Source organism: Protopterus annectens, chromosome 2.part2 (genome assembly GCF_019279795.1).
Source record: "Protopterus annectens isolate FY-2018-M chromosome 2.part2, PAN1.0, whole genome shotgun sequence".
In the NCBI taxonomy this organism is placed as follows: Eukaryota; Metazoa; Chordata; order Ceratodontiformes; family Protopteridae; genus Protopterus; species Protopterus annectens.
Genome location: NC_056730.1, coordinates 115,700,511 through 115,724,351, shown reverse-complemented (window position 1 = coordinate 115,724,351; position 23,841 = coordinate 115,700,511). Strand labels below are relative to the sequence as shown.

General features: G+C 48.0%; 1 protein-coding gene across 3 annotated transcripts in view; it reads left to right on the top strand.

The window, feature by feature from the left end:
- Nucleotides 1–23,841, top strand: part of MIER3 (MIER family member 3) — an 874,587-nt gene that overhangs the window by 276,121 nt on the left and 574,625 nt on the right. For all 3 annotated transcript variants that reach the window (XM_044063799.1, XM_044063797.1, XM_044063798.1), the window contains one exon: nucleotides 965–1,082. In XM_044063799.1, the coding sequence (XP_043919734.1) occupies nucleotides 965–1,082 (118 nt within the window). The remainder of the gene's footprint in view (nucleotides 1–964; nucleotides 1,083–23,841) is intronic.

Below are 23,841 nucleotides of genomic sequence, written 5' to 3'. Positions count from 1 at the left end.
TCTTGTTTATAGTTTTGGTTTGCTTTGTTTCATGTTCTTTAGTGCTATGTTTCCGGATTTTACTGTGTATGGTGCTGTTCCAGTCTGTTTTGGACAATTTTTTTGTACATGTGTTCAGGGAGCATTATTGTATGTCCCCTTCCACATGTACTATCTGTGTTAGTATTCTGCTTAGCGAAAGCACTTAATGCTTCTTGTAGCTGTACATTAATCCCCCTCCCTCCATGTGGCTAATGCTGTAATTGCTGGCAGGTTGTGTTCCTCAGCACTGATAAAATACTTAATGTAGCTAAAAATCAGACTTCCATTTCCTCTTTAAACATTTCTTAGGCCTTTTTGAAGGGAGCTTTTCTCCTGAGGACATGAGTGTGAGGCATTGGACAGTGCTAACCAATGAGAAGCTAAGACAGACAAATGACCCAGTTGTGGAAGATTATTCAAATGTCTGCTGTTACACCTTTGAGATAAATGCACGTGTGTATGCGAGGCAAACAAAAGGTAAATCTTGTGTATGAGATGAGACTGTGGGCTTGTTGGGCACCTTGGCCTGACTGCTACTTGCTAGAGAGAAAAATGGGTAGACTGCATTTGTGTTCTTTCTTACTTTCTCTTCTCCTTGTGATAATATGGTCCAGCGTATTAGAAGTTTTTTTGTCCATTTCTTTTGCTTTTCTTGTAATTTCAGATTCTATGATGTGGTAAGATTACATTTAACTGTAACATAATTTGACTCCTATTTCAGCTTGTGTTTATAAGTGTTTAAGTGGTCAAGTATTTTCGGTTGGAACAAAAGTATCTGTGTTTTTTGGACTGTAGGAGGTGACTTGTGTAATAGACTAGAAAATGAGGGTGTAGATTAAGATTATGGAACCATTGCTGGTTCTCCTTGCAACTAATTATATGTTGGGGCAGCAGAAGTTTGATCTTGGCATCTAAACCTTATTTTTTAAATCTTTGCCATCAGGAAGAGATAGCAAAAGATCTTCTGTCTGGTGATGATGAAACGCAGTCCTCTGCTGATGACCTGACTCCATCAGTTACTTCGCATGAAACTACAGATTTCTTCCCGCGCCACCTGAGGTGTAAGTTAGTTTTTTTAATATATTGGTCTTCCATAATTTTCTCTGCTGCAAGGTTTGTTTTCCATTTCTTAGCATAATTGCTGTACTGCTGGAATTAAGTAAAACTGTTTTAAAACTGTTATTTAAAGAGGAGAGCATTAAACTGTTGTATCTTGATGCAAGATATCCTTCTACAATTAGCCAGACTCCATGGTGCAGAAGGATGGAACCCTTACTGTGACCCAGGTTACTGAGGTTCATTTAGATTGCTGGAGCCAAGCAGAGTGTGACAGGAATGAACTTGACCCTCTCAGAGAGTGGGAGGGATTTACACACTGTGGGGGTATACTGTGTGGTGTGATCTCCATAGTAGAGACTGTGAAGACTACCACTTCTGCTTTTGAGTGGAGGAGCAGGCTGCATGGAGGTGGAATGCCCTTGAAGTGAGAGAGGACATCCTTAACTGATGCCAGTTGCACCACAGCACCTAGCCAAGTGTGTGCAGTTATGGCTAGGGAGAGGAAAAAATAACCAGCCACCCCCAACAGCTGTCTATATGACAGTCCTGCTTTGAAGGGGAACAAATGGACTAGTTGTGCAGGGGGAGAGGTGGCCTGATGGACAGCAACCATAAGGTGTAAAAGGGTTAAAAGAAATCTCTACTGTTTATAGTTTTTAGGACATTTTGCATGAAAGCTGGTAGTAAAGTTCGTCTGTTGCCCTGCCTCTTCCTAAATCTGTGCAGTATTGTTTTGATATCTGAGGGGGTACCTGCCATTGACCTATGTCTTATGGATTGAATTAAAAAAAATGTGGGCCAGTAAGTTTTAAGAAACAGTAGATGTTAAGTTGTCTATCTCGCCTTCATTCTTGCTGGATGGGTTCGGAGCCGACCTCGGCTCCGACTCGGCCACTCTAAAAGCTCGAGAGTTGGTTCCACCGGCTCGAGGCTCCCCTTATATCCCACAATGCTAGGCGAGAGTTACCTCAGATCTCGTTTGCCGCTACAGCTTCGAGGTTGGTTTTTCTACCGGTTCCTGGTGAGTAACTTTTCTTGTGAAGATTAGTCTTTCAAACCCCCTTTATTTTTAATATATTTACTTAATTCCTTTAGTTTAGAGTAAATTTTATCCCCTTCTAAAAAATTTACGTTTTTTTCCCTCAAGAACCTTAGGTTCTTCCCTTGGGCCTACAGGCCTTTCCTTCCCTAGTGGAGTGTGTGTGTTTTATTTTATTTTAAAATCCTAGTTACTGGTTTTTTATTATAATTTAACTTGACAGGGTGTAACTAGTGTGTGTGTGTGTGTGTGTGTGTTTTGTGTACACCTGTTCAAAGACAAAAAAATGTCTAAAGAAGCAAAGGTCTCCGGATTCAAGAAGTGTGATGTGTGCTGTCAGAAAATGTCTGACAAACGCTCACACTTCTTGTGTCTACTGTCTGGGGCCTTTGCACCTGTAGGACTCCTGTGCTGTGTGCCATGGCTTCAGCCCCAGGGTCCTGCAGGAAAGAAAGAATAAATTAATTCTCAGAGGCTTACTCAAGCCAGAGGATTCCCTGTCTGTTTCAACAGGGAAGCCCTCTAAGGCATCTAGGTCTTCGGCTCCGGCAACTGAGCCGAGACCTAAGGTTTCTCAGCCTCTGCCTTCATCGGCTCCGGCTGGAGCCGATAAGTCTCAGTCCACAGTTTCTGTGGTCCCCTCGGCTCCGGCCGGAGCCGAGGTAGTAGAAGTTCCCGTGTCGGCTCCGACCAGACCTTCGGAGCCGACAACTAGGAAGAGGTCCAGGTCACCATCTCTTGGCTCCGTTCATTCGGCTCCAGGATCTCCCCTGCTGTCTGAACGGAGCCAAAGATCTCACTCCTCTAGGTCATCGAGGCTGTCGGATCATGACCTTCAGAGGGTAGTGAGTCGACTACTTAAGTCCGAGGCACTGGCCCAGATGCTTCAGAGCCCGACTCATCAGTCGATGCCTGCCCCGGTCCATCAACATATTCCTCCTTCGACTCTCTTGAGCTCGGAGCCGGGTCGTGTCAGAACCGAGACTGTGATAGCGTCGGAGCCGATACAATTGTCTTCGGCTCCGTCGTCAGCTCCGTTTTCTTCCTTGGAAGAATCTCGGCGCCGGACTTCCCTCGTCGGCTCCGAGGGGGTGAGTGGCATCGGACCCTTGTCCGACCCCCTCTCCTCTCGGTGCTTGGCGCTGGTGAGTTCGGCTCCGACATCGGCCTCGGAGCCATCACTATCGGTGCCGAGGGGGGTTCTTAGCTTCTCGGAGCGGGGACCTCTGGCTCTGCCTGACAGGGGTGCATTCGAGGTCATGCGGAGTGTGTTAGAGCCTGGCTCTACTCCACAGTCGGCTCCGTCCGCCCCTCCCTCTATGGTGCCTCAGGCTAAGTCGACTCACTCCCTCATCCCGGACCGCAGAGAGCCAGCTCCTCAGGAACCCCTGTGGGATTTCATCCTCTTCCGGGGCCTCTCCTGATTTGGCAGAAGAGCCCCCTCGGAAGAGGAAGTGTAAGAGGAAACACATTGACTCACCTGAGTCCATCACGTCAGACACAGATTTGGATGATTCTGAGGGTTCCCTCCGTTCCCCTTCTGAAGATGTCTCATTTGCAGACATTCTGGAGATCCTGAAACAGAGGGGAAATTGGCCAGCCCTCCACCCTTCGGAGGACGAATCGGTGTACCTTGAGGCGTTTGGCTCTCGTCCTTCCACCTCCTGGGTGTCCCCTTCGACCCCTCATGCAGGTGGTTGCTAAGAAGGCATGGACGGCTCCTGATTCAGTGGACCCCACTCCCAGGAGACCCTCCAAGTTCATAACAGCTCCAGCAGACAAACAGTTTTTAACAAAAGGAGTTTCTGTGGATGCTATGGTGGTAGCTGCTGCCACTAAGGAGGAGTTAGCTGATCCTTCAGTACCTGTCCATCCACCTAACAAGGAATCTAGGTCCATGGATAGGTACGGGAAGCGGATGTTATCGTCAGCGACATTTACCATGCGTTCGCTGAACTACCTGTGCCATTTTACTCGTCTTCAAAGGGACTTGATCAAGGAAGCGAGTGAAATGTTAAAGGACCCTACAGCTGCGGGTTTCCAAGATAAGATGAACTCACAGCTGGCTACCCTTAACTCCATAACCAACTCCTCCATGCGCCTTCTTTCTTCCGCGGCTGATGGAGCGAGCAGAGCCGCAGGGACAGGTGTGGCCTTACGTAGGCATGCCTGGATGCGGCTATGCAATTTTGCGGACCCCTTCAAGACGTCTTTCACGAACTCCCCGTTTGATGGATCATCCCTCTTTGGTCCTCAAGTGAAAGAAACCTTGACTAGGTGCGAGACTGATGGCAAGACCCTTTCTGCCGTCGGAGTCCGTTTTTCTACTCCTTCCAGGCCTTACCCCAAAGGCCAGAAAGGTGGAAAGATGTGGTTCCGTAAACAATCTCAAGGGACTTCGCCTGGCGACAGAGTCGTTTTCCCGCCAGAGGCAGGCGGGAATAACAATGGTAGACGTCGCCCTAGGGGCAGGGGGGGGGTCCGCAGAACCAGGGCAATCGGGAAGTCTTTCCTGACAAGCCCTTTCAGCATCCCTGAGGTGTTGCCCGACTGCCCATCTTCGGAGGCAGTCGGGGGAAGATTGTCACTGTACCCAGAAGCCTGGCTATCCCTGACTCAAGACAAATGGGTACAGTCCATCATTTCGAAGGCTATTCTATCCCCTTTCTTCGCTTTCCAAATCAGTCAAAAATCCCTTCCAGATGTTCCACCCGCTCAAAGGGATCTAGCAGTTTTGGAAATTTCAAAACTGCTTGCAAAAAGAGCAATTCAGCCAGTTCCAGCAGACCAACAAGGATCCGGAATCTACTCAAGGTTCTTTAGTTCCAAAGAAAACAGGGGACTGGAGACCAATTTTGGATCTCAGTGTCTTGAACAAATCAGTCAAGAAAACAAGATTTCGGATGGTCACGCTGCAATCCATTCTTCCCCTTTTGGGCAAAGGAAACTGGATGTGCTCTATAGACCTTCGGGATGCGTACTATCACATAAAGATGAACAGACGCTCCAGAAGATTCCTCCGCTTCAGGCTGGGAACCAGTCATTTTCAGTTCAGGGCCCTGCCCTTTGGTCTCACCACTGCCCCCCGGGTGTTTACCAAATGCATGGCAGTGGTAGCTTCTCACCTGAGACGACAAGGATTCCAGGTGTTTCCATATTTGGACGACTGGCTCCTCACAGCTCCCACCAAGCATCTCCTTCTGATGGCCAGTGATTACACTTTTCGCGTTTGTCAAAGGCTTGGTATTTCAATAAACTGCGAAAAGTCTGTTTTGTCGCCTTGTCGTACTATTACCTACATAGGCGCAAATCTAGATACAATAAACATGTCTGCAAGACTAACACATCAGAGAATAACAGACATTCACAAATTGGTATCACTCCTTCTCAACAACAACAGAATCAAAGCCAGGTTAGTTCTAAAGGTGTTGGGAATTATGGCAGCGGCCATACCTCTGCTTCCATTAGCCAGATACCACATGCGGATCCTTCAGTGGATGCTTTTTACTCAATGGTCATACCAGGAACTTCCAATGTCTCACACCATTGTGATCACGCAAGCGTGCAAAAGCATCTCATGTGGTGGATGTCTTCCCCAGCTCCTGTCGGAAGACCCTTTGTTCCACCTCCTCCGGTTGCTACTCTGACAACGGATGCCTCCCTGATCGGGTGGGGGGGGGGCATTATCAGGGCAGGACAGTCCAGGGCACATGGCAACCAAACGAATGCCACTTGCACATAAATGTTCTGGAGATGAGAGCAGTGCTTTTAGCGTTGCAAGCCCTTCAAGACTCTCTTCCCTTGGGAACAATTGCAATCCAGACAGACAATATGTCTGTAGTGTGGTACATCAACAAACCAGGCGGAACCAGATCATACCCCCTGTGTCGAGAAGCACTCAGACTGTGGCAATGGGCGATTTCTTCTCAGCGGTTTCTGATAGCAACGCACATGCCCGGGAAGTCCAATCATATTGCGGACAAGTTGAGCAGAGCTATACTCATGCCTCACGAGTGGTCTCTGAAAGATTCTGTAGTGAGAGAAATTTTTCTCAAGTGGGGTCAGCCTTGCTGCGATCTTTTTGCTACTCCCCAAAACAGCAAGTGCAGAGAATATTTCACTCTATTCCCTTTACCAGGCCAACCCAGCAGAGACGCTCTAGTCCAAGTTTGGCCCCGGGGACTTCTGTATGCATTTCCTCCTTTCCCACTGATCTCTCAAGTAATACAGAAAGCTATCGCTCAGAAAGCCTCATTGATCCTCATTGCTCCTTACTGGCCTCGACAAGTGTGGTTCCCCTTTCTACATCGTTTTCTCTTGGAGCGACCGTGGAATCTGGACCTAGTTCCAGATCTTTTGATCCATCAGTCGGGTCAGTTTCATCGCTCCCTCCCCTCTGAACCTCACTGCTTGGTTCCTCCAGTTCCAACCTTAGCCAGGCTTCCTCAATTATCTCTCTGTTAGAGATATATTGATAGCTTCCCATAAATCTTCCACTCGAAAGATTTATTTGAGTAAGTGGAAACGCTTCTCATATTGGGCTGAAGGAAAGGACATAGATCCTTTCACCGCTTCCATCCAACTAGTCCTTGATTTTCTAGCTGAACTCTTCCATGCAGGTTCATCTCCTTCTACACTTAAAGTTCAATTGGCAGCTATTTCTAACTATCATGTGGGTATTTCTGAATCTGCCCTAATGTCCCACAAACTTTGCAAAGCCTTTTTGAAAGGAGTTTTTCTTCTCAGACCTCCTATAAGAAATCCTCCTTCTCCTTGGGACCTAAATTTAGTTCTTGCTTCCTTGATTCTTCCCCCTTTCGAACCTGCAGCTTCCTGTTCTTTAAAATTACTATCATGGAAAACTCTTTTTCTGGTAGCTATTACATCAGCTAGAAGAGTTTCAGAGCTTCAAGCACTCAGCTGTCGTCCTCCTTATCTTTTGTTTCATAAGGACAGAGTATCCTTACGGACTAACCCGTCCTTTTTGCCCAAAGTGGTATCGACATCAAATCTGAATCAATCCATTGACCTACCAGTCTTTTTTCCAGAATACTCCAATAGGTCTGAACAAAAATTACACTGCCTGGATGTTCACCGTCAATTGAGGTACTACTTGGATAGAACTAAACAGTTCAGAAAATCTGATCAGCTGTTTGTCTCCTATGCGGAGAGCAGAAAGGGACTTTCAGTTTCAAAGGTATCATTATCCAGATGGCTAACATCATTGATTTCCCTTGTATATGAGATTAGACATCAAAAGCTGCCTGATAAACCTAAGGCTCATTCCACCAGAGCTTTGGCTACTTCTTTAGCTTTCCAAGACAGACTGCCTATTGACACCATTTGTGCAGCGGCTACTTGGGCTACTCCTCACACTTTCATTTCTCATTATAAGTTGGATTTAGCTTCTAGGCATAGAGCTAACTTTGGTTCCACTGTTCTCAGGAGTCTGTTCCGTTAGGCCACCCGGGACAAGGTGCTAGGGACGCGGTCCCATCCAGCAAGAATGAAGGCGAGATAGACAACTTAACATATAGAAGTTATGATGTCCTTCATGGATGCATCTGCAGTCATAACAAGTGGATTGTCCTGTCGTCAGGCAGCCCTGCAGTCGGCCGGATTCCAAAGTCCGGGTCCGGCCGCTGATGTCGCACTCCACCCGGCGTCATCTCTGTTGGTCTTCGGTATAAAAGCATCAGCCGACGCCATTTTCCTCAGTCTTTCTTGCCGTGGCCAAGCAGAAGCTGTTCGCAAGTGCCTGTCGGTCGGATCCAGAGATTACTTCTACCGAATACTACTTCGAAGACTTCTAAAGCTAAGTACCCCGTTGGGGACTCTTTCTTGCCTCAGCCGATGTCAGAAAAAGTTAACAATTGTTTAACCTGTGGGAAACAAATACCTCATAAAGATTTCCACTCTTACTGTCTGCGGTGTTTAGGCCCAGCCGACGACGTAGCAGGCTGTTCGGCCTGTGCCTCTTTCAACCGACTTAACGCTTAGGCGTCGGTCGGAGTTTGCAGAACAGTTTTTCGCTACTGATTTTGCGTCCATTATGCCGTCCGATCCGCCGACTACCCACTCTGCGAAAACGCAAAGATAAAGACCGACACTCGCCGTCCGCGGTTTCGGCCGAAACCACGGTAAAGCAAACAGCCAGTGTCTTGGTTTCGGCGAAACCGAGAAAACTGATCTAAGCACAGCTGAACCTATTCTTACTACTGAGGCCCCTGCTACAACTCTTGAATCGACCTCAGAATTTTTACCCACTACGGTGGTTGACTTATCAGACACCATCCCTTGGATGTCTCTACCCCAGCACGTGGTGCTGCTAGGCCTCCAGCAGCCATGTCCATTAAGGCCTTCGCCAGGGCTAAAGCAGCCAAGACTACTAAATCAGTGCCTGTTAAACCCCCCACATCCAGGCCCTCTTCTAGTTCTCAAATGCTTTCTTTGGCAGAAGATTTAATTTCTTTAATTAGAGGATCTCAATCTCACCCAGACAGGGCCTCTCAGCCCCCAGAGAAGAGACCTAGGCCAGAGCCCCCTGAGCCAGTGTCTTCTGATGATTCTGCTGATGAATCAGACATAACTGACCAGCCAGAGGCTCCCTTCTCCAATTTTGAAGATTCTGATGCTGAAGAATCCATTCCTGCTGCTTCCCCACCAGAAGAATTCTCCTTTGGGGAAACCTTGCATGCCATGCGAGAACAGTTCCAATGGCAGCAACAGGATTTTTCAGACTCCAGAAAAAGACTTAGAACCTTTCTGCACCTCCCACAGCACAGGCCCTTAGCTATACCTCCTGTTCTATCAGTGGTGGATGATGCTTTTAATGATGTTTGCTCCGCTCCAGATTCTTTACCCCCAGCCCCTGCCAAACCAGACAGATTTTACAGGGTGCCAGATACTCATCACCACCTTTACAAGGCCCCACTTGCAGACCCAGAAACTATATCCCAGGGTCCCAAGGCAGTAGCCGCGACCACAGCTAAAACCCTATTCCTTCTGAAAGGGAAGCAAGGTCATTAGACAGATGGGGTAAAAGGTCTACACTTCAGCTACTCTCTCAGCTAGAGCTTTAAACTGTCAGTTTCACATGATACAATACCAAGAGTTTATGCTTGATCAGTTAACTAAAAAACTAACCACTGATGAATCTCTTGATAAGAAATATGTATTAGAGATGGTAAATAACATACAACAGGTTAGCAACCATTCCTTAAAATGTGGCTGATGCACTGGAGGCTTCATTTAGATCAGCCATGACAGGCACAGTGATAAGAAGGCATGCATGGCTAAAGGAACAAGCTTTACCGGATCATGTTAAAGCCAAGTTGCTAGATGCTCCTATGGACAAGACAAGTTTGTTTGGTACACCTGCCCAGCAGGTTATGAAGAAAATGGAAGAAAAGGCAAAATCTGTTCAAACTGTTAAAGATTTCTTGCAGGTTCAACCCCCAAGGTTTAGCAGGAACTGGCCTGCCAAAAATTGGTCCTTTCCTGACTCCACAAAATTTCAAAGGGGCAGGAATAGACGTTCCAGAGGCAGAAACCAACCCAGAGGAGGTGCCTACAGAGGACGACAGTGGCAAGGTAACAACAGAGGCACAGACACAGCCACTGCCACTACATCAGCACAACCACAGTGACTTAATCCTAACTCCGCCTACCAGGGAACAAATAGCAGCTCCTCTAGGCGGAAAGTTAACCTTATATCTGAAGTAGGATATTCATTTGTCTGCAACCTGTGGGTTATGGATCCGATATCGGATCCGAACCGGCATGGTTTTCCAGCTATGGATCCAAGCTCTCAGCTCCTCCCCTCACCCATAATGCCCTGCTCTACCCTCATGACCTCAGATCTCGTTTGCCGCGCTGGTGACTGGATTTGTATTCATAGCTCTCAGCTAAGTGGTTATTTCTTAACTGTTAAATCAGAAAATTTAAAGTTTTTTGTGTATTTCTGTGTGAAAGTTTAGGTTTCCCTCTTTGATAGTTTTATTTAGAGTTAAATTAAGTAATTTTTTTTTTTTTTCCCTCGCTGTTGCGTAGAGTGTGTGTGTTGGGCCTGTGTGTCTGTATTTGTTTAAGTTACTTTTAGTAGCTTTATAGATTTGAATGGCTGATCAGCCCAAATCTATTTTTTCAAAATGCTCCGAGTGTGGCCATAAGCTCTCACCGGCTGATGGCCACACTCGGTGTGTTAAGTGTCTCGGGGTTGAACACCTCACATCTGGTTGCTCCATTTGTGCAGGGTTCAACCCCAGGGCACTTAGGGAGCGGAGGTCCAAGCTTGTTTTGGCGGGTCTTTTACCGCCAGACTCGGCTCCGGCCTCCGCTCCTTCGGGAACTACTGTGGCTACGGTTATTCCCCCTGTGGCACCCCCTCCTGCTCCTGGGACTCAACCTGCCGTTTGTGGAGTGGAGAGGGATGCTAGAAAAAGGACGGAGGGAGAAGCACCTGCGGCGGGCGAGACCTCTGTTTCGCCCGCCAGCCAAGCGGCTTCTCCCGGCTCCGATGTCGGCTCGGTCTCCTCCTTCGGCTCCGGTCCCTGTGTGCTTTTCACGGGTCCTGAGGAGGAGGAGACCCGATCTCCGTCGAGGCTATCGAGGAGGCACTCCAGGCCTACCTCGGTAGCCTCGTCGAGATCTACATATAGCCTTTCTGATGCTGATCTGGACCGGATGATGAGAAGGTTCATCCAGGCCCAGATGCAGATGGGAGTGCTCTTGCCTCCCCCCCCTCTGGGGGGGAGCTCAACACCCTTTTTTTAAGCCTATTGCTCCTTCTCCGACCCGCTATCCGGGTTCGGAGCAGCTGGAGCCGAGCAGCGAGCGGGTGGGTCGGCGCCGATAGTACTTGGTACTTCGGATCCGACCCTGCCCTCGAGTGCGTCGGATCCGAGCCTCGGATCCGGGGGGATCAGTGCTCCTTCGGCGCCGTCTGTGTCGGAGCGTACTGTCCCTTCGGATCCGAGCGGCGCCCGGCTCGTCCACTCTTCGGATCGAGGGGAGCCGATTGTCGGATCCTTTGGTCGAGGTCGGCTCCTTCGGCTTTTGATGTAGTGGAGAGGGCTCTGTTGAGGGTCTCCGGACCCCGGCACTTGTTCCGGCTCCGCCAGCGCTCCCTCTGCACTGGGCCAGGCTTCCACCATCCGCCCCTGGGACAGCCCGCTTGTGCCCCAAGTTGCTCCTATGGAGCAAATTGCTGCTGCGAGACTCCTCTGACAGCCCCAGAGGATGTCCTCGCAAGCATACGTGCAAAGGAGGCACATTGACTCCCGAGTCTCTCACAGAAGACACGGACTTGGAGGAAGGGAAGGCTCCCCACGGTCACCCCGAGGATGTCTCATTTGGAGACATCATGGAAATGCTCCGTATAAGGGGGTGGTCTGCCCCAAGTCTTCCTCGGACGAGTCCGTGTTCTTGGAGGCATTTGAAGCGGGCCGTCTACCTCTTGGGTGTCCCCTGCCGACCCCCTGGTGGACCTTATTACCACCAGGGCGTGGAAGGAACCGGACACCGTGGAGCCAATTCCCAAGAGACCGGATAGGATCCTTAGTCCGCCATCCGACCGGGCCCATTGGAGTAAGGGCCTCCGGTAGATGCCATGTTGACGGCGGCCACAAAGAGGGAACTGGCTCAGGAGAGTCCCTCAGTCCACCCACCGAGCAAGGAGTCTCGATGATGGACCGCTTGGGAAGCGGATGTTTAGTTCGGCAACCTTCTCGGTAAGGGCGCTGAACTATTTGGCACATGTCATTAGGATGCAGCGAGATCTTATTAAAGAATACGCTGCATCCCCCGAGTCCATTTCGGAGGAGGACAGAGTTCTGCACTCCACCCGTATGGCCACTCTTAGGTCAGTTACTAATACTTCTATGGCTACTCTCCCATGCAACGGAAGACGCGCTAGAGCTGCGGGACAGGACTGGTCACTAGACGCCAGGCCTGGCTCCGTCCTGCATTTTTCTGAGCCCTTCAAAGCGCCGCTTGCGAACGCCTTTGATGGTTCTGCTCTGTTTGGCAAGACCGTTCGCGAGACGTTGACCCAGAGCGAAAAGGACGGAAGACGCTGTCTGCCGTCGAATCCGCTTCTCTGCACCCCAGAGGCCCTATTCTAGGAACCAAAAGGGTCAGAAGAAGATGTGGTTCCGAAGTCGCAGCAGTCCCAGCCTGCTCGGACAACCAGTCCTTCCGTGGCAGAGGAGGACAGGGAGGACGCCGCCCTAGAGGCAGAGGGGCTCCCAGAAACTTCGGGTCCAGGGAACCTTTCTCTGAACGGCCCGCGCAGCAACCCTGAGGGGTTGCCCGGCTGCTCTACTCTGGGGGCAGGCGGGGGGCGTTTTTCGGGGCACCTAGCGGCATGGGGGTCCATAACATCGGACTGCTGGGTTCTCCAAATCATATCCAGAGGATATCGCATTCCTTTCCTTTACCTTCCAAAGTTGAAGTCCCTCCCAGACGTCCCACCCGGTCAACGGGAGGCCGCTTTGGCAGAAATTGGCCATCTGCTAAAGAAAAGAGCCATCCAGCCCATTCCCCCAGACCAGATCGGATCAGGGTTCTACTCCAGATTCTTTTTAGTGCCAAAAAAGACGGGGGAACTAAGACCAATCCTAGACCTCTCTCTCTTGAATCTGGCAGTCCCCAAAGAAAATTCCGAATGGTCACTCTGCAATCTATTCTCCCCCTTCTGGGAGAAAATCACTGGATGTGCTCGATAGACCTCAAGGATGCGTACTACCACATCCTGATGGACAGGCGCTCCAGGAGGTTTCTCCGCTTCCGGCTGGGAGCCAGTCACTACCAGTTCCGGGTCCTTCCCTTTGGTCTCACCACAGCCCCAGGGTGTTCACCAAAGTATTAGCAGTGGTAGCGGCCCACCTGAGGCTTCAGGGGTGCAGGTCTTTCCTACCTGGACGACTGGCTTCTTACCGCCCCAACAAGGCATCTACTTCTATTGGCGAGACTCCTTTCTCCATCTTGCTCCCTTTCTGGGCATCACAATAAATACAAAGAAATCCAACCTGGCGCCCACACAGCTCTTAGATTTTATAGGGGCCAAGCTAGACACAAGGAGTTTACGAGCCTTCCTCACTGCGGACAGAGTTCTAAATCTGCAGCTCCAGGTGCGGGCCATTCTCCATTCAAGTTCTGTTCCGGCGGAGTTGGTCCTGAGGGCTCTAGGGTCCATGGCATCAGCTATAGCACTTCTTCCTCTTGCCAGGCTCAATATGCGCATTCTACAGTGGACGCTCTTAGTACAGTGGTCATACCTTGCTCTCCCCATGCATCATCCCATAGCGATCAGCAAGGCTTGCAAGCGGTCCCTCTTGTGGCTCCACTCCCCGGATCTCCACAAAGGCCGCCCATTTTGTGCTTCTCCCCCTCTCGCCACGGTGACCACGGACGCCTCCCGCCTCGGGTGCGCGGCGGCGCTTTGCGGGCCCGACCGTCCAAGGCACGTGGAACGATTCAGAGACCTTACTGCATATCAATGTTCTAGAGATGAGAGCAGTGCTCTTAGCGTTGCTAGCACTTCAGGACTTTCTTCCCTTGGGAACAATTGCAATTCAATCGGACAACATGTGTCTGTTGTCTGGTACATCAACAAGCAAGGGGGAACAAGGTCTTACCCTCTTTGTCGAGAAGCCATGAGAGTTTGGGAATGGGCAATCTCCACCAACCGCTTTCTAATAGCAACGCACATTCCGGGTCGGTCCAACATCCTAGTGGACAAGCTCAGTCGCACCATTCTGACCCCTTACGAGTGGTCTCTCAATTGTCAAGTAGCGGAACGCATATTCGCACGGTGGGGAACCCCTTCATGCGATCTTTTTGCTTCTCCCTCAAACACCAAGTGCGACAGTTTTTTCGCTCTAATACCTCCCGGAGGTACCCCAAGAGACGCTCTGGTGCATGCTTGGCCACCCGGTCTTCTGTATGCCTATCCACCCTTGCCTCTGATGCTCCAAGTTCTTCAGAAAGCCTCTCGGGTGGGTTGCAGAATGATTCTCATTGCTCCGTTCTGGCCTCGACAGATCTGGTTCCCCTTCCTAAGGTCTCACTCGGTGAATCCTCCTTGGATTCTAGATCCCATCCCGGATCTGATATCCCATCCATCCTGCATTCCTCCTCCGAATCTGGACAACCTGAAGCTGACCGCTTGGCTGCTCCAGTTCCACTCTTGATTAGGACTCGGTATTTCATCACGGTTAAGGCAATTTGGTGGCAGCTCATAAACCATCCACTAGAAAGGTTTACAAGCAAGTGGAAACGCTTCTCTTTGTGGGCGGCAAGGCCTGAATCCTTCACGGTTCCTCTTCCTTTAGTGCTTGACTTTCTAACCACTCTCTTTACGATGGTGCCAGCAGTTCCACAGTCAAAGTACAACTGGCGGCAATTTCTCACTATCACATTGGCCATGACTCTAATCCTCTTATGTCAGCCAAATTGTGTAAAATTTTTCTTAAAGGTACTTTTCTTCTCAGGCCCCTATAAAACAAGCAGTTCCTCCTTGGGACCTCTCTCTGGTCCTACAGGCCTTGACCGCCTCCTTTCGAGCCAGCGGCCGGTGGATCTCAAATTCTTGTCCTACAAGACAGCCTTTTGGTAGCCATTACATCGGCCAAGAGAGTTTCTGAACTTCAAGCATTATCAGCTAAACCTCCTTACTTGGTATTTCATCCGGACTGTCTACCTCAGGACCAACCCGTCCTTTCTTCCTAAAGTCGCTTCTGAAGCAAACATCAATCAGTCCATTAACCTCCCTGTTTTCTTCCCTAAATATGAAAACAAAGGTGAATATAAGCTACATTCACTAGATGTTCACAGGCAACTTAGATTTTATCTGAACAGGACGGCTGGTCATAGGCAATCCGACCAGCTGTTTATTTCCTTTGCAAAATTCAATTTGGGCAAGCCAATCTCTAAAGTTTCTCTGTCCCGCTGGATTTCACAGTGCATCTTACTGGCTTATCAAGCTTCAGGAAGGCCCGCACGGAGGGTGTTCATGCCCATTCAACCCGGTCAGTATCTACCTCGGCAGCCTTCAAGGCTAGGATTCCTCTAGATGATATTTGTGCAGCAGCCACGGGCTTCATCTCATACGCTTATTTCCCACTATAAGTTGGATCTTGCATCTAGGGGTAGAGCATCCTTTGGCTCCAGCGGTGCTCGGAATATCCTTCCATGATGGCCGCCCAAGATTCAGGTAGCTGGGGACTCTGTCCACAGGTTGCAGACAAATGAATATCCTACTTCAGATTTAGAAGTTATGTACTCACCATAACGTTCCATCTGAGTAGGTGTATTCATTTGTCTGCAACCATCCCGCCCTCCTATCCCCCTCGCCTTTCAGTTTCCTGCATATTCTATGTTACCCTTTTCAGGGTGTTGTTGCTTTGGCAAACTCGATCTGAGGTCATGAGGGTAGAGCAGGGCATTATGGGTGAGGGGAGGAGCTGAGAGCTTGGATCCATAGCTGGAAAACCATGCCGGTTCGGATCCGATATCAGATCCATAACCCACAGGTTGCAGACAAATGAATACACCTACTCAGATGGAACGTTATGGTGAGTACATAACTTCTAATTTCAAAGAACTGGCACTACATAACAAAAGACAAGTGGATTTTACAAACCATAGATCAAGGTTACCGGTTTCACTTCCACACTTTACCAGTCAAAAGAGGAATGCCAAATCTACCTCCAAATCAAAAAACAGAGGCTCTACGCCAGATAATGGAGTTAGCCAACATGAGAGCTGTGGAAAGAGTGCCAACAGCAGAACAAGGAAAGGGGTTCTATTCCAGACTATTCCTAGTTCCAAGAAAGGAAAAAAGTTGGAGACCAATTCTCGATCTGTCCACCTTAAATACATACATCATTGTCCCAAAATTCAAAATGCTGACCCTACAGCAACTTCTTCCCATGCTGGGCAAGGAGTCTTGGCTGGTAACTCTAGATCTCAAGGAGGCATACCTGCACGTCCCCATTCGACCAATCTGCAGAAGATACCTCAGATTTCTTGCAGGATCAGAGCACTATCAATTCTCAGCATTGCCCTTTGGCTTATCTACTGCCCAGAGTATTCACAAAATGCCTGGCATCAGTAATCGCCATTGCAGACTACAGGAATTCAAATTTACCCATACCTGGACGACTGCCTGCTACAAGGGGACAACAAAAGCAAGCTGACAACAGATTTACAAAGGGTCATTTACTTGCTACAAGGACTGGGATACACAGTCAATTTACAAAAGTCAAGGCTGATACCATCCCAAACAAGGACATTCTTGGCTGAATTGGACACAGTACAACAAATGGCATTCCTGACTACAGAAAACAAAAAGAACTTCCACTTTACTTCTTGGCACTAACAAAACTGAACAAGTTAACAGCAAGAAAATTTCTGCAGGCCTTGGGCTTCATGGCATCATGCATAATCTTGGTCCCATTTGCCAGACTACATATGAGGAAACTACAGTGGTACCTAAAGAATTTATGGTCCCAACACAGACACAGTCTAGAAACAGAAATCCCACTAATTCCATGCTTAAAACAGGAGTTCCTATGGTGGGCTCAGGCATGCCAGTCAAACCCAGGCCTACCCTTTCGCAGATGTCAACCAAGCCAGACCATCACAACAGACGCTTCAGACCTAGGATGGGGGCCCACATGCTGGACAAATGCGCAAGGATTGTGGACACAGGATCAACTTCACCTGCACATCAATCTAAAAGAAATGCTGGCAGTAAAACTGGCAATCCAAAAGTTCAAACCATTCCTCAAAGAGGGCCAGTTGATGATAAGGACAGCCAACACCACAGTCATGTGGTACATCAACAAACAGGGAGGCACTCATTCATACCCGGTATGCAGAATGACCTTGGAGCTGTGGACCCTGGCACTCAGCGACAACATTCAGTTACAGGCAATATTTGTACCGGGAAAGACAGTGCTCTAGCAGGCATGTTAAGCAGAACCGCTTCGGATGCCCACGAATGGAAACTGCACCGGACATCTTCAAGACCATCTCAAAGAAATGGGGAATGCCACAGATAGACCTATTCGTGATCACCTCTCAATCACCAGCTCAAAAATTCTGCACAAGGACATTCCATCCACTAGCATGGAAAGTGGACTCACTCTCCTTCAACTGGAAAGGCCTAACAGCATATGCATTCCCACCTCTTCCTTTGATACACAAGGTACTACTAAAATCAAGGAAGAACGTCCAAGGATAATCCTGATAGCCCCAAACTGGCCAAGACAACACTGGTACCCACTACTGAAGAGCATGTCTCGAACAATATGTGGCCAATACCCTGATGCCTTTGATGTTAACTCAGAACAACTACAGCATCATACATCCAAACCTAAAACGCTACAACTGACTGCATGGAACATCACATAGCAGCAGCTAATCCAGAACTTTCTCAAAGAGTTAAAGACATTATTCTTGAAGCACGCAGACCTTCAACAAGAAGGAACTATGCTGGAAAATGGAAAAGGTTTGTCATTTGGAGTACCGAAAGAGGAAAAGATGTGTCAAACATAGATATGCCTAACATTCTGGAGTATCTGGCGAACTTCTTCATTCAGGCCTGTCCTACTCCTCCATCAAGATACATGCATCAGCTATTTCAGCAGAATACAGCTTTGATCCACCTGTTTTTCGCACCTTTGCTCAGGCAGTTCCTCAGAGGAATCAAGAATGTAAAACCTCCAAGGAAACCACCATTACCAGCTTGGGATTTAAACTTTGTGCTAGAAAAGTTGACACTATCACCCTTTGAACCAGCAGCAACAGCAGACCTACAACACCTGTCATGGAAAACTGCTTTCCTACTGGCAATTACTTCAGCAAGGAGGGTTTCAGAACTACAGGCCTTAATGGCAGTGCAACCCTTCCTAATCTTCCACCAAGATAGAGTGTCCATGAGGACTAATCCTACATTTATGCCCAAGGTGGTATCCAGAGTATCTTTGAACCAGGCAATCCACCTACCTACCTTCTTTCCCAACCCACAAAACAGAGGGAAAGAATACTGCATACCTTGGATGTACATAGACAGCTACGCTACTACTTGGACAGAACAAAAATAGCAGAAAGACTGACCAACTTTTTGTAGCCTATGCAACAGGAAGGGAAGGAAAAGCTATTTCCAAACAGACAATCTCCAAATGGATAGGAAATTGCATACGATACTGTTACTCCTTCCATGGAAAACCAATTCCACAGAACATAAGACCTCATTCTACAAGAGCAACAGCCACTACCACAGCCTTCTTACGGAGTGGCAACCAAAGACATTATTGAGGCGGCTACTTGGACCTCCGTGCATACATTTGCCAAGCATTATAATTTGCCTCTATATTCCAGATCCCGAGCAGGGTTTGCCACTGCTGTACTGCAAGGGATCCTAAACACACCATAATCTACTTTTATCCTCCTCCCTAGTTGGCTATGGTATTCTACCCACTTGTTATGACTGCAGATGCATCCATGAAGGACATAGTACAGTTTTGTACCTACCATAAATGTAGATGTCCGAACTGGATAGCATCTGCAGTCAGGATTACCCTCCTTCCCCTCTGTGGTACTCCTAGGTGTTTACCCTCCTAATAGCTAGCTGTTGGGGAGTCTTTATGGTGTATTTGTTTGTATATATGTACATACATGCTTATCTTTGTGTTTACCTCTATCTATTTGGAAACATTGGCATCTATCCAAATTTTAGCCTGCAAGAGGGCTACTGGCATCTGGGGCAAGAAACACTGAGGAAAATGGCGTCGGCTGATGCTTTTATACCCGAAGACCAACAGAGATGACGTCGGGTGGAGTGCGACATCAGCGGCGGACCCGACTTTGGAATCCGGCCGACTGCAGGGCTGCCTGACGACAGGACAACCCACTTGTTATGACTGCAGATGCTATCCAGTTCGGACATCTACATTTATGGTAGGTACAAAACTGTACTTTCTTACCATAACGTTCCATGTTAGTTGTCTTCTTCTCGCCTTCTTCTTGCGTCCCACCCTCCTTCCCCCTGGCCTGGACAGACCTAGAGGAGTTGTGATTGTGACCTCTCTTTCTACCACCTCTTTCTTAGACATATGCTATTATGCATATTTCCTGGTTCAGGATGTAGGTCACCCTTCTTTCTTCCTGTTGTTAGAGGTGGATTCTTTTTTACAGTTATTCTGTTACTATTATAAGCTGGGGTTAGCTTACAAACGAGATCTGAGGTAACTCTCGCCTAGCATTGTGGGATATAAGGGGAGCCTCGAGCCGGTGGAACCAACTCTCGAGCTTTTAGAGTGGCCGAGTCGGAGCCGAGGTCGGCTCCGAACCCATCCAGCAAGAAGAAGGCGAGAAGAAGACAACTAACATGGAACGTTATGGTAAGAACATAACTTCTATTTATGTAGTCATGATGTTCTTCATCTCACATTGCTGCAGTCCTTACACTTGGGTAGTCCGCTGTCCTCGGTCGGCCCGAATATCAAAGTATAAGGCTGACGTCGGTCAAGGCGCATTTGACTGACATCAGGACGTCAGGGTACAAATGCGCATGACCGACGTCATATCCTCAGTCTTTTTTGCCGCATGGTCCGATGCAGAAGCAGCGTTGCAAGCGCCGGTTGGCGTTCTGAAATTGTTCGATTTCGGAGTTTCAGACCGAGTCAAAGTTGGCTAAGTACCCCGTTGGGGAATATTTTGGTTTTTTCTTGCCTCAGTGGTTTACCGGATGTCAGAAAAGTGAATAATTGTATTTCTTGTGGGAAACAGATACCGCATAGAGACTACCATACTTTGTGTATTCCTTGTTTAGGGCCTGAGCACGACGTTGTTGGGTGTCGCTCTTGTGCTAGATTCAATAAGCGCACTATTAAGAGAAGATTAGATTGTGCCAGGTTAGTCTTGAAGCGGTGCAATTATAAAATGCCGCCGGATGCTCCGGCCCGCTTCGAAGAAGCGCAAGGACAAAGCAGTTAAACCTAGGCTAGAGGAACCGTCAGTACCGGACGCCGGTTCTTTAGAGGTGTCGGTGGAGCCGGTGGTTCCACCGGAGGTTTCTTTGGGATCCCAGGGAGAGACTCTGTTATTGCAGGATGTGGCCTCTCAGGAGGCAGGCCAGGCTGATGGGGCTTCTCAGGTTACTATACTCCCCTCCCTGCCTAGGGTGGTTAGGCCCTCTCCTTCTGTTTCAAAGGCTTCTCCCAGGGGCAGGCCAGGTTTAGCTTCAGTTGGTGTTACCCCTAGCTCTTCAGGAACTGTGCCCAAGAAGCATATGCTTAAAATGGCAGAAGATTTGATTACTTTGATTAGGGGTTCTATGCCCCTCCTGATAAGAGACCTAGGGTGGAGCCTGAGCTTGGGAGTTTTGAGCAGGCTTCAGGTATTTCAGAGTCTTCGGCTGAAGACTTGCAGGAGTACTCTCCTTATTCTGATTCTGATGTGGATGATTCTACTCCTTCTGCTTCTCCACCTGAGGATTTTTCTTTTTCAGAAACTCTTCATTCCATGAGGGAGCATTTTAAGTGGGAAGGTCAGGACTTCTCTGATTCCAGGAAAAGGCTTAGGGAATTTTTGTTTTTACCCCAGCATAGGCCTTTGGCTATACCTCCTGTTTTGGATGTAGTGGAAGATGTTTTTGCAGAGGCTTCTCTTAATCCGGATTCTTTGCCTCCTGCTCCTGTTAAACCGGATAGGTATTACAGGGTGCCTGAAGCTCATAAGTATCTTTTTAAGAGTCCTAGGGCAGACCCAGAAACTGTTAGCCAGGGGCCTAAAGGTGTTAAGGCTTCTGTTGTGAAGAATCCGGTTCCTGCAGACAAAGAGGCCAGGGCCTTGGATAGATGGGGAAAGAAAGTTTATACTTCTTCCACTCTTGCTATGAGGGCTTTGAATTGCCAGTTTCACATGTTGAAATACCAAAACTATCTCCTTTCACAATTGAAGTCTAAGGTTGATGCTCTGGCAGAAGGTATTGATTGTAAAGAGTTGCAAGATTTAGTACATGTTTCTGAACAGGTGGGTAAGCATTCTTTGCAATGTGGTTTTGATGCTGTACAGGCCTCGTCTAGGGTGGCTGCCACTGGGTCAGTTCTTCGCAGGCACGCCTGGTTGAGGGATCAAAATTTATCTGAACATGTTAAAACAAGGATTTTAGATGCTCCTTTACAATCTGACGTGTTGTTTGGTCCTCCTGTTGAGGCAGTTTTAAAGAAAATGGAAGACAAGGCTAAGTCTATGCAGACTGTTAAAGATTTTTTGCAGGTCCAGCCTCCAAAGTTTAGTAGAAATTGGCCTACTAAGGGGTGGACGTATCCTTCTTATGATTCCCAGTCTAGGGGTAGATCTAGACGTGGTAGGGGTAGAGCTCAGGGCTCTTTCAGGCCTAGAACAGGGAGTTCTCCTGCACAGTCTTCGGGTGAGGGCAGGGGTCAGTCCTTTCGTAAACAGACCCAATGACCTACCTTTTCAGCTGCCAGAGCCTTCTCGCCTGGCAGCACCTTTGGGAGGAAGGTTGGCACTTTTCAAAGAAAATTGGAGTTTAATTACCCAAGACAGATGGGTATTGGATATCATACACCACGGTTACAGGTTTTATTTCCATACCTTGCCTCCTTTCAAAGGCATGCCAGACGTTCCTCCTCAACAAAGAATAGAGGCTCACAAGCAAGTTTCTCTGTTACTCCAAATAGGGGCCATACAGCCGGTCCCTATGCCAGAAGTGGGCCTAGGATTTTATTCTCGCCTGTTCCTAGTACCAAAGAAGGGGAACACGTGGAGACCAATTTTGGATTTATCTACCCTCAACACTTATTTGGACATTCCCAAATTCAAAATGTTGACGTTACAGCAGCTTTTACCTCTGCTGGGCAAAGATCATTGGATGGTAACTTTGGATCTCAAGGAGGCTTACCTTCATGTTCCTATCAGACTAAGTTGCAGGAAGTATCTGCGTTTTCGAGCTGGGACTTCTCATTATCAGTTCTCTGCATTGCCCTTTGGCTTATCTACTGCGCCCAGAGTGTTCACGAAAGTTCTGGCTCCAGTGATAGCTTTCTTCAGGCTAAAAGGAATACAGATCTATCCTTATTTGGACGACTGCCTGATTCTGGCTCAAGGAAGGGAAGAGCTTCTTCATCATTTGGAATATGTGATAGCAGTGCTAAGATGCCTGGGGTATTTTGTGAACGAAATAAAGTCCAGTCTAGTACCCTCTCAGGACATGTGCTTTCTGGGTGTGAGACTGAATACAGCATCCCAGATGGCCTTTTAACCCCGGACAAACAAAAGAGTCTATCCCTTTACTTCCATCAGCTATCTCATCAGTCCGGGCTGACTGCAAGGACAGTCCTTCAAGCCTTAGGGTTCATGGCATCTTGTATTCTGGTGCTTCCCAATGCCAAACTGCATATGAGGAAGCTGCAATGGTATCTCAAAAATGTATGGACACAGCACTGCCAGGATCTAGACACTGTCATTCAAATAATACCTTGCATTCAAAAGGAATTTTTGTGGTGGGCTCAGGAATGTCACCTAAACAAGGGACTCTCTGTGACCCGGCCAGAGGCGAGTCAGATTTTAACGACAGATGCCTCATACAAAGCTTGGGGAGCTCATCTAAATGGAAAGTGGATACAAGACAAGTGGCCTGCCAGACTACAACATCTACATATCAACCTGAAGGAGATGTTAGCAGTCCAATTTGCATTACTAGCTTTCAAGGATTTACTTCTTCCAGGGCAGGTGTTGATTCTAACAGACAACACAACTGTCATGTGGTACATCAACAAGCAAGGGGGAACGCATTCTTATCCTCTATGCAGGCAGGCAATGATTTTGTGGGAGACTGCTCTCAGTTTACAGCTCAATCTTCAGGCAAGGTTTCTGCCAGGAGCACAGAACTCCTTAGCAGATGTGTTGAGCAGATGAATTATGGATCCCCACGAGTGGAAATTGGATCCTCATGTATTTCAGAAATTGACAGTGTCATGGGGAACTCCAGACATAGATCTGTTCGCTTCTCCACTAAACCATCAGCTGCCAAAGTTTTGCACAAAAGGTTTCATCCCACAGCTTGGAAAGTGGATGCTCTTTCTTTCAATTGGAGCAATCTTCATGTGTATGCCTTTCCACCTCTGCCTCTCCTCCCAAAGGTACTTCTAAAGGTCAGACAGGACAAGCCAAGGATGATTTTAATAGCTCCAGATTGGCCTCGACAGCACTGGTACCCATTACTGAGAAGTCTGGTACGGAAGCCTCCATGGCCTTTGCCTTCGATTCCACACCTGTTGTCACAGGAGGACAGCCATTTGCTGAATGTCAAACTTCACTCTCTTCACCTAACAGCCTGGCATATTCTGTTTTGAACCATAGAGGGTCTCAACTTCCACAACAAGTTTTGAATGTGATTTTGGAAGCTAGAAGGCCTAGTACAAGGAAAGTGTACGCAGATAAATGGAAGAGATTTTTATTTTGGAGTGCAGCAAAAGATTTTGATGTTTCTGAGCCTAATTTGAGTGTGGCTCTTCAATATCTTACTGAGTTACTGGACAAAGGTTTGTCTTTCTCTTCTATTAAAGTTCATGCTGCAGCAATTTCGGCTCACTATGATTGTGACCCACCTTTATTTTCTCATCCTTTGTTCAAGCAATTTCTTAGAGGGGCAAAGAATATAAGACCCCCACGAAGAGCTCCTA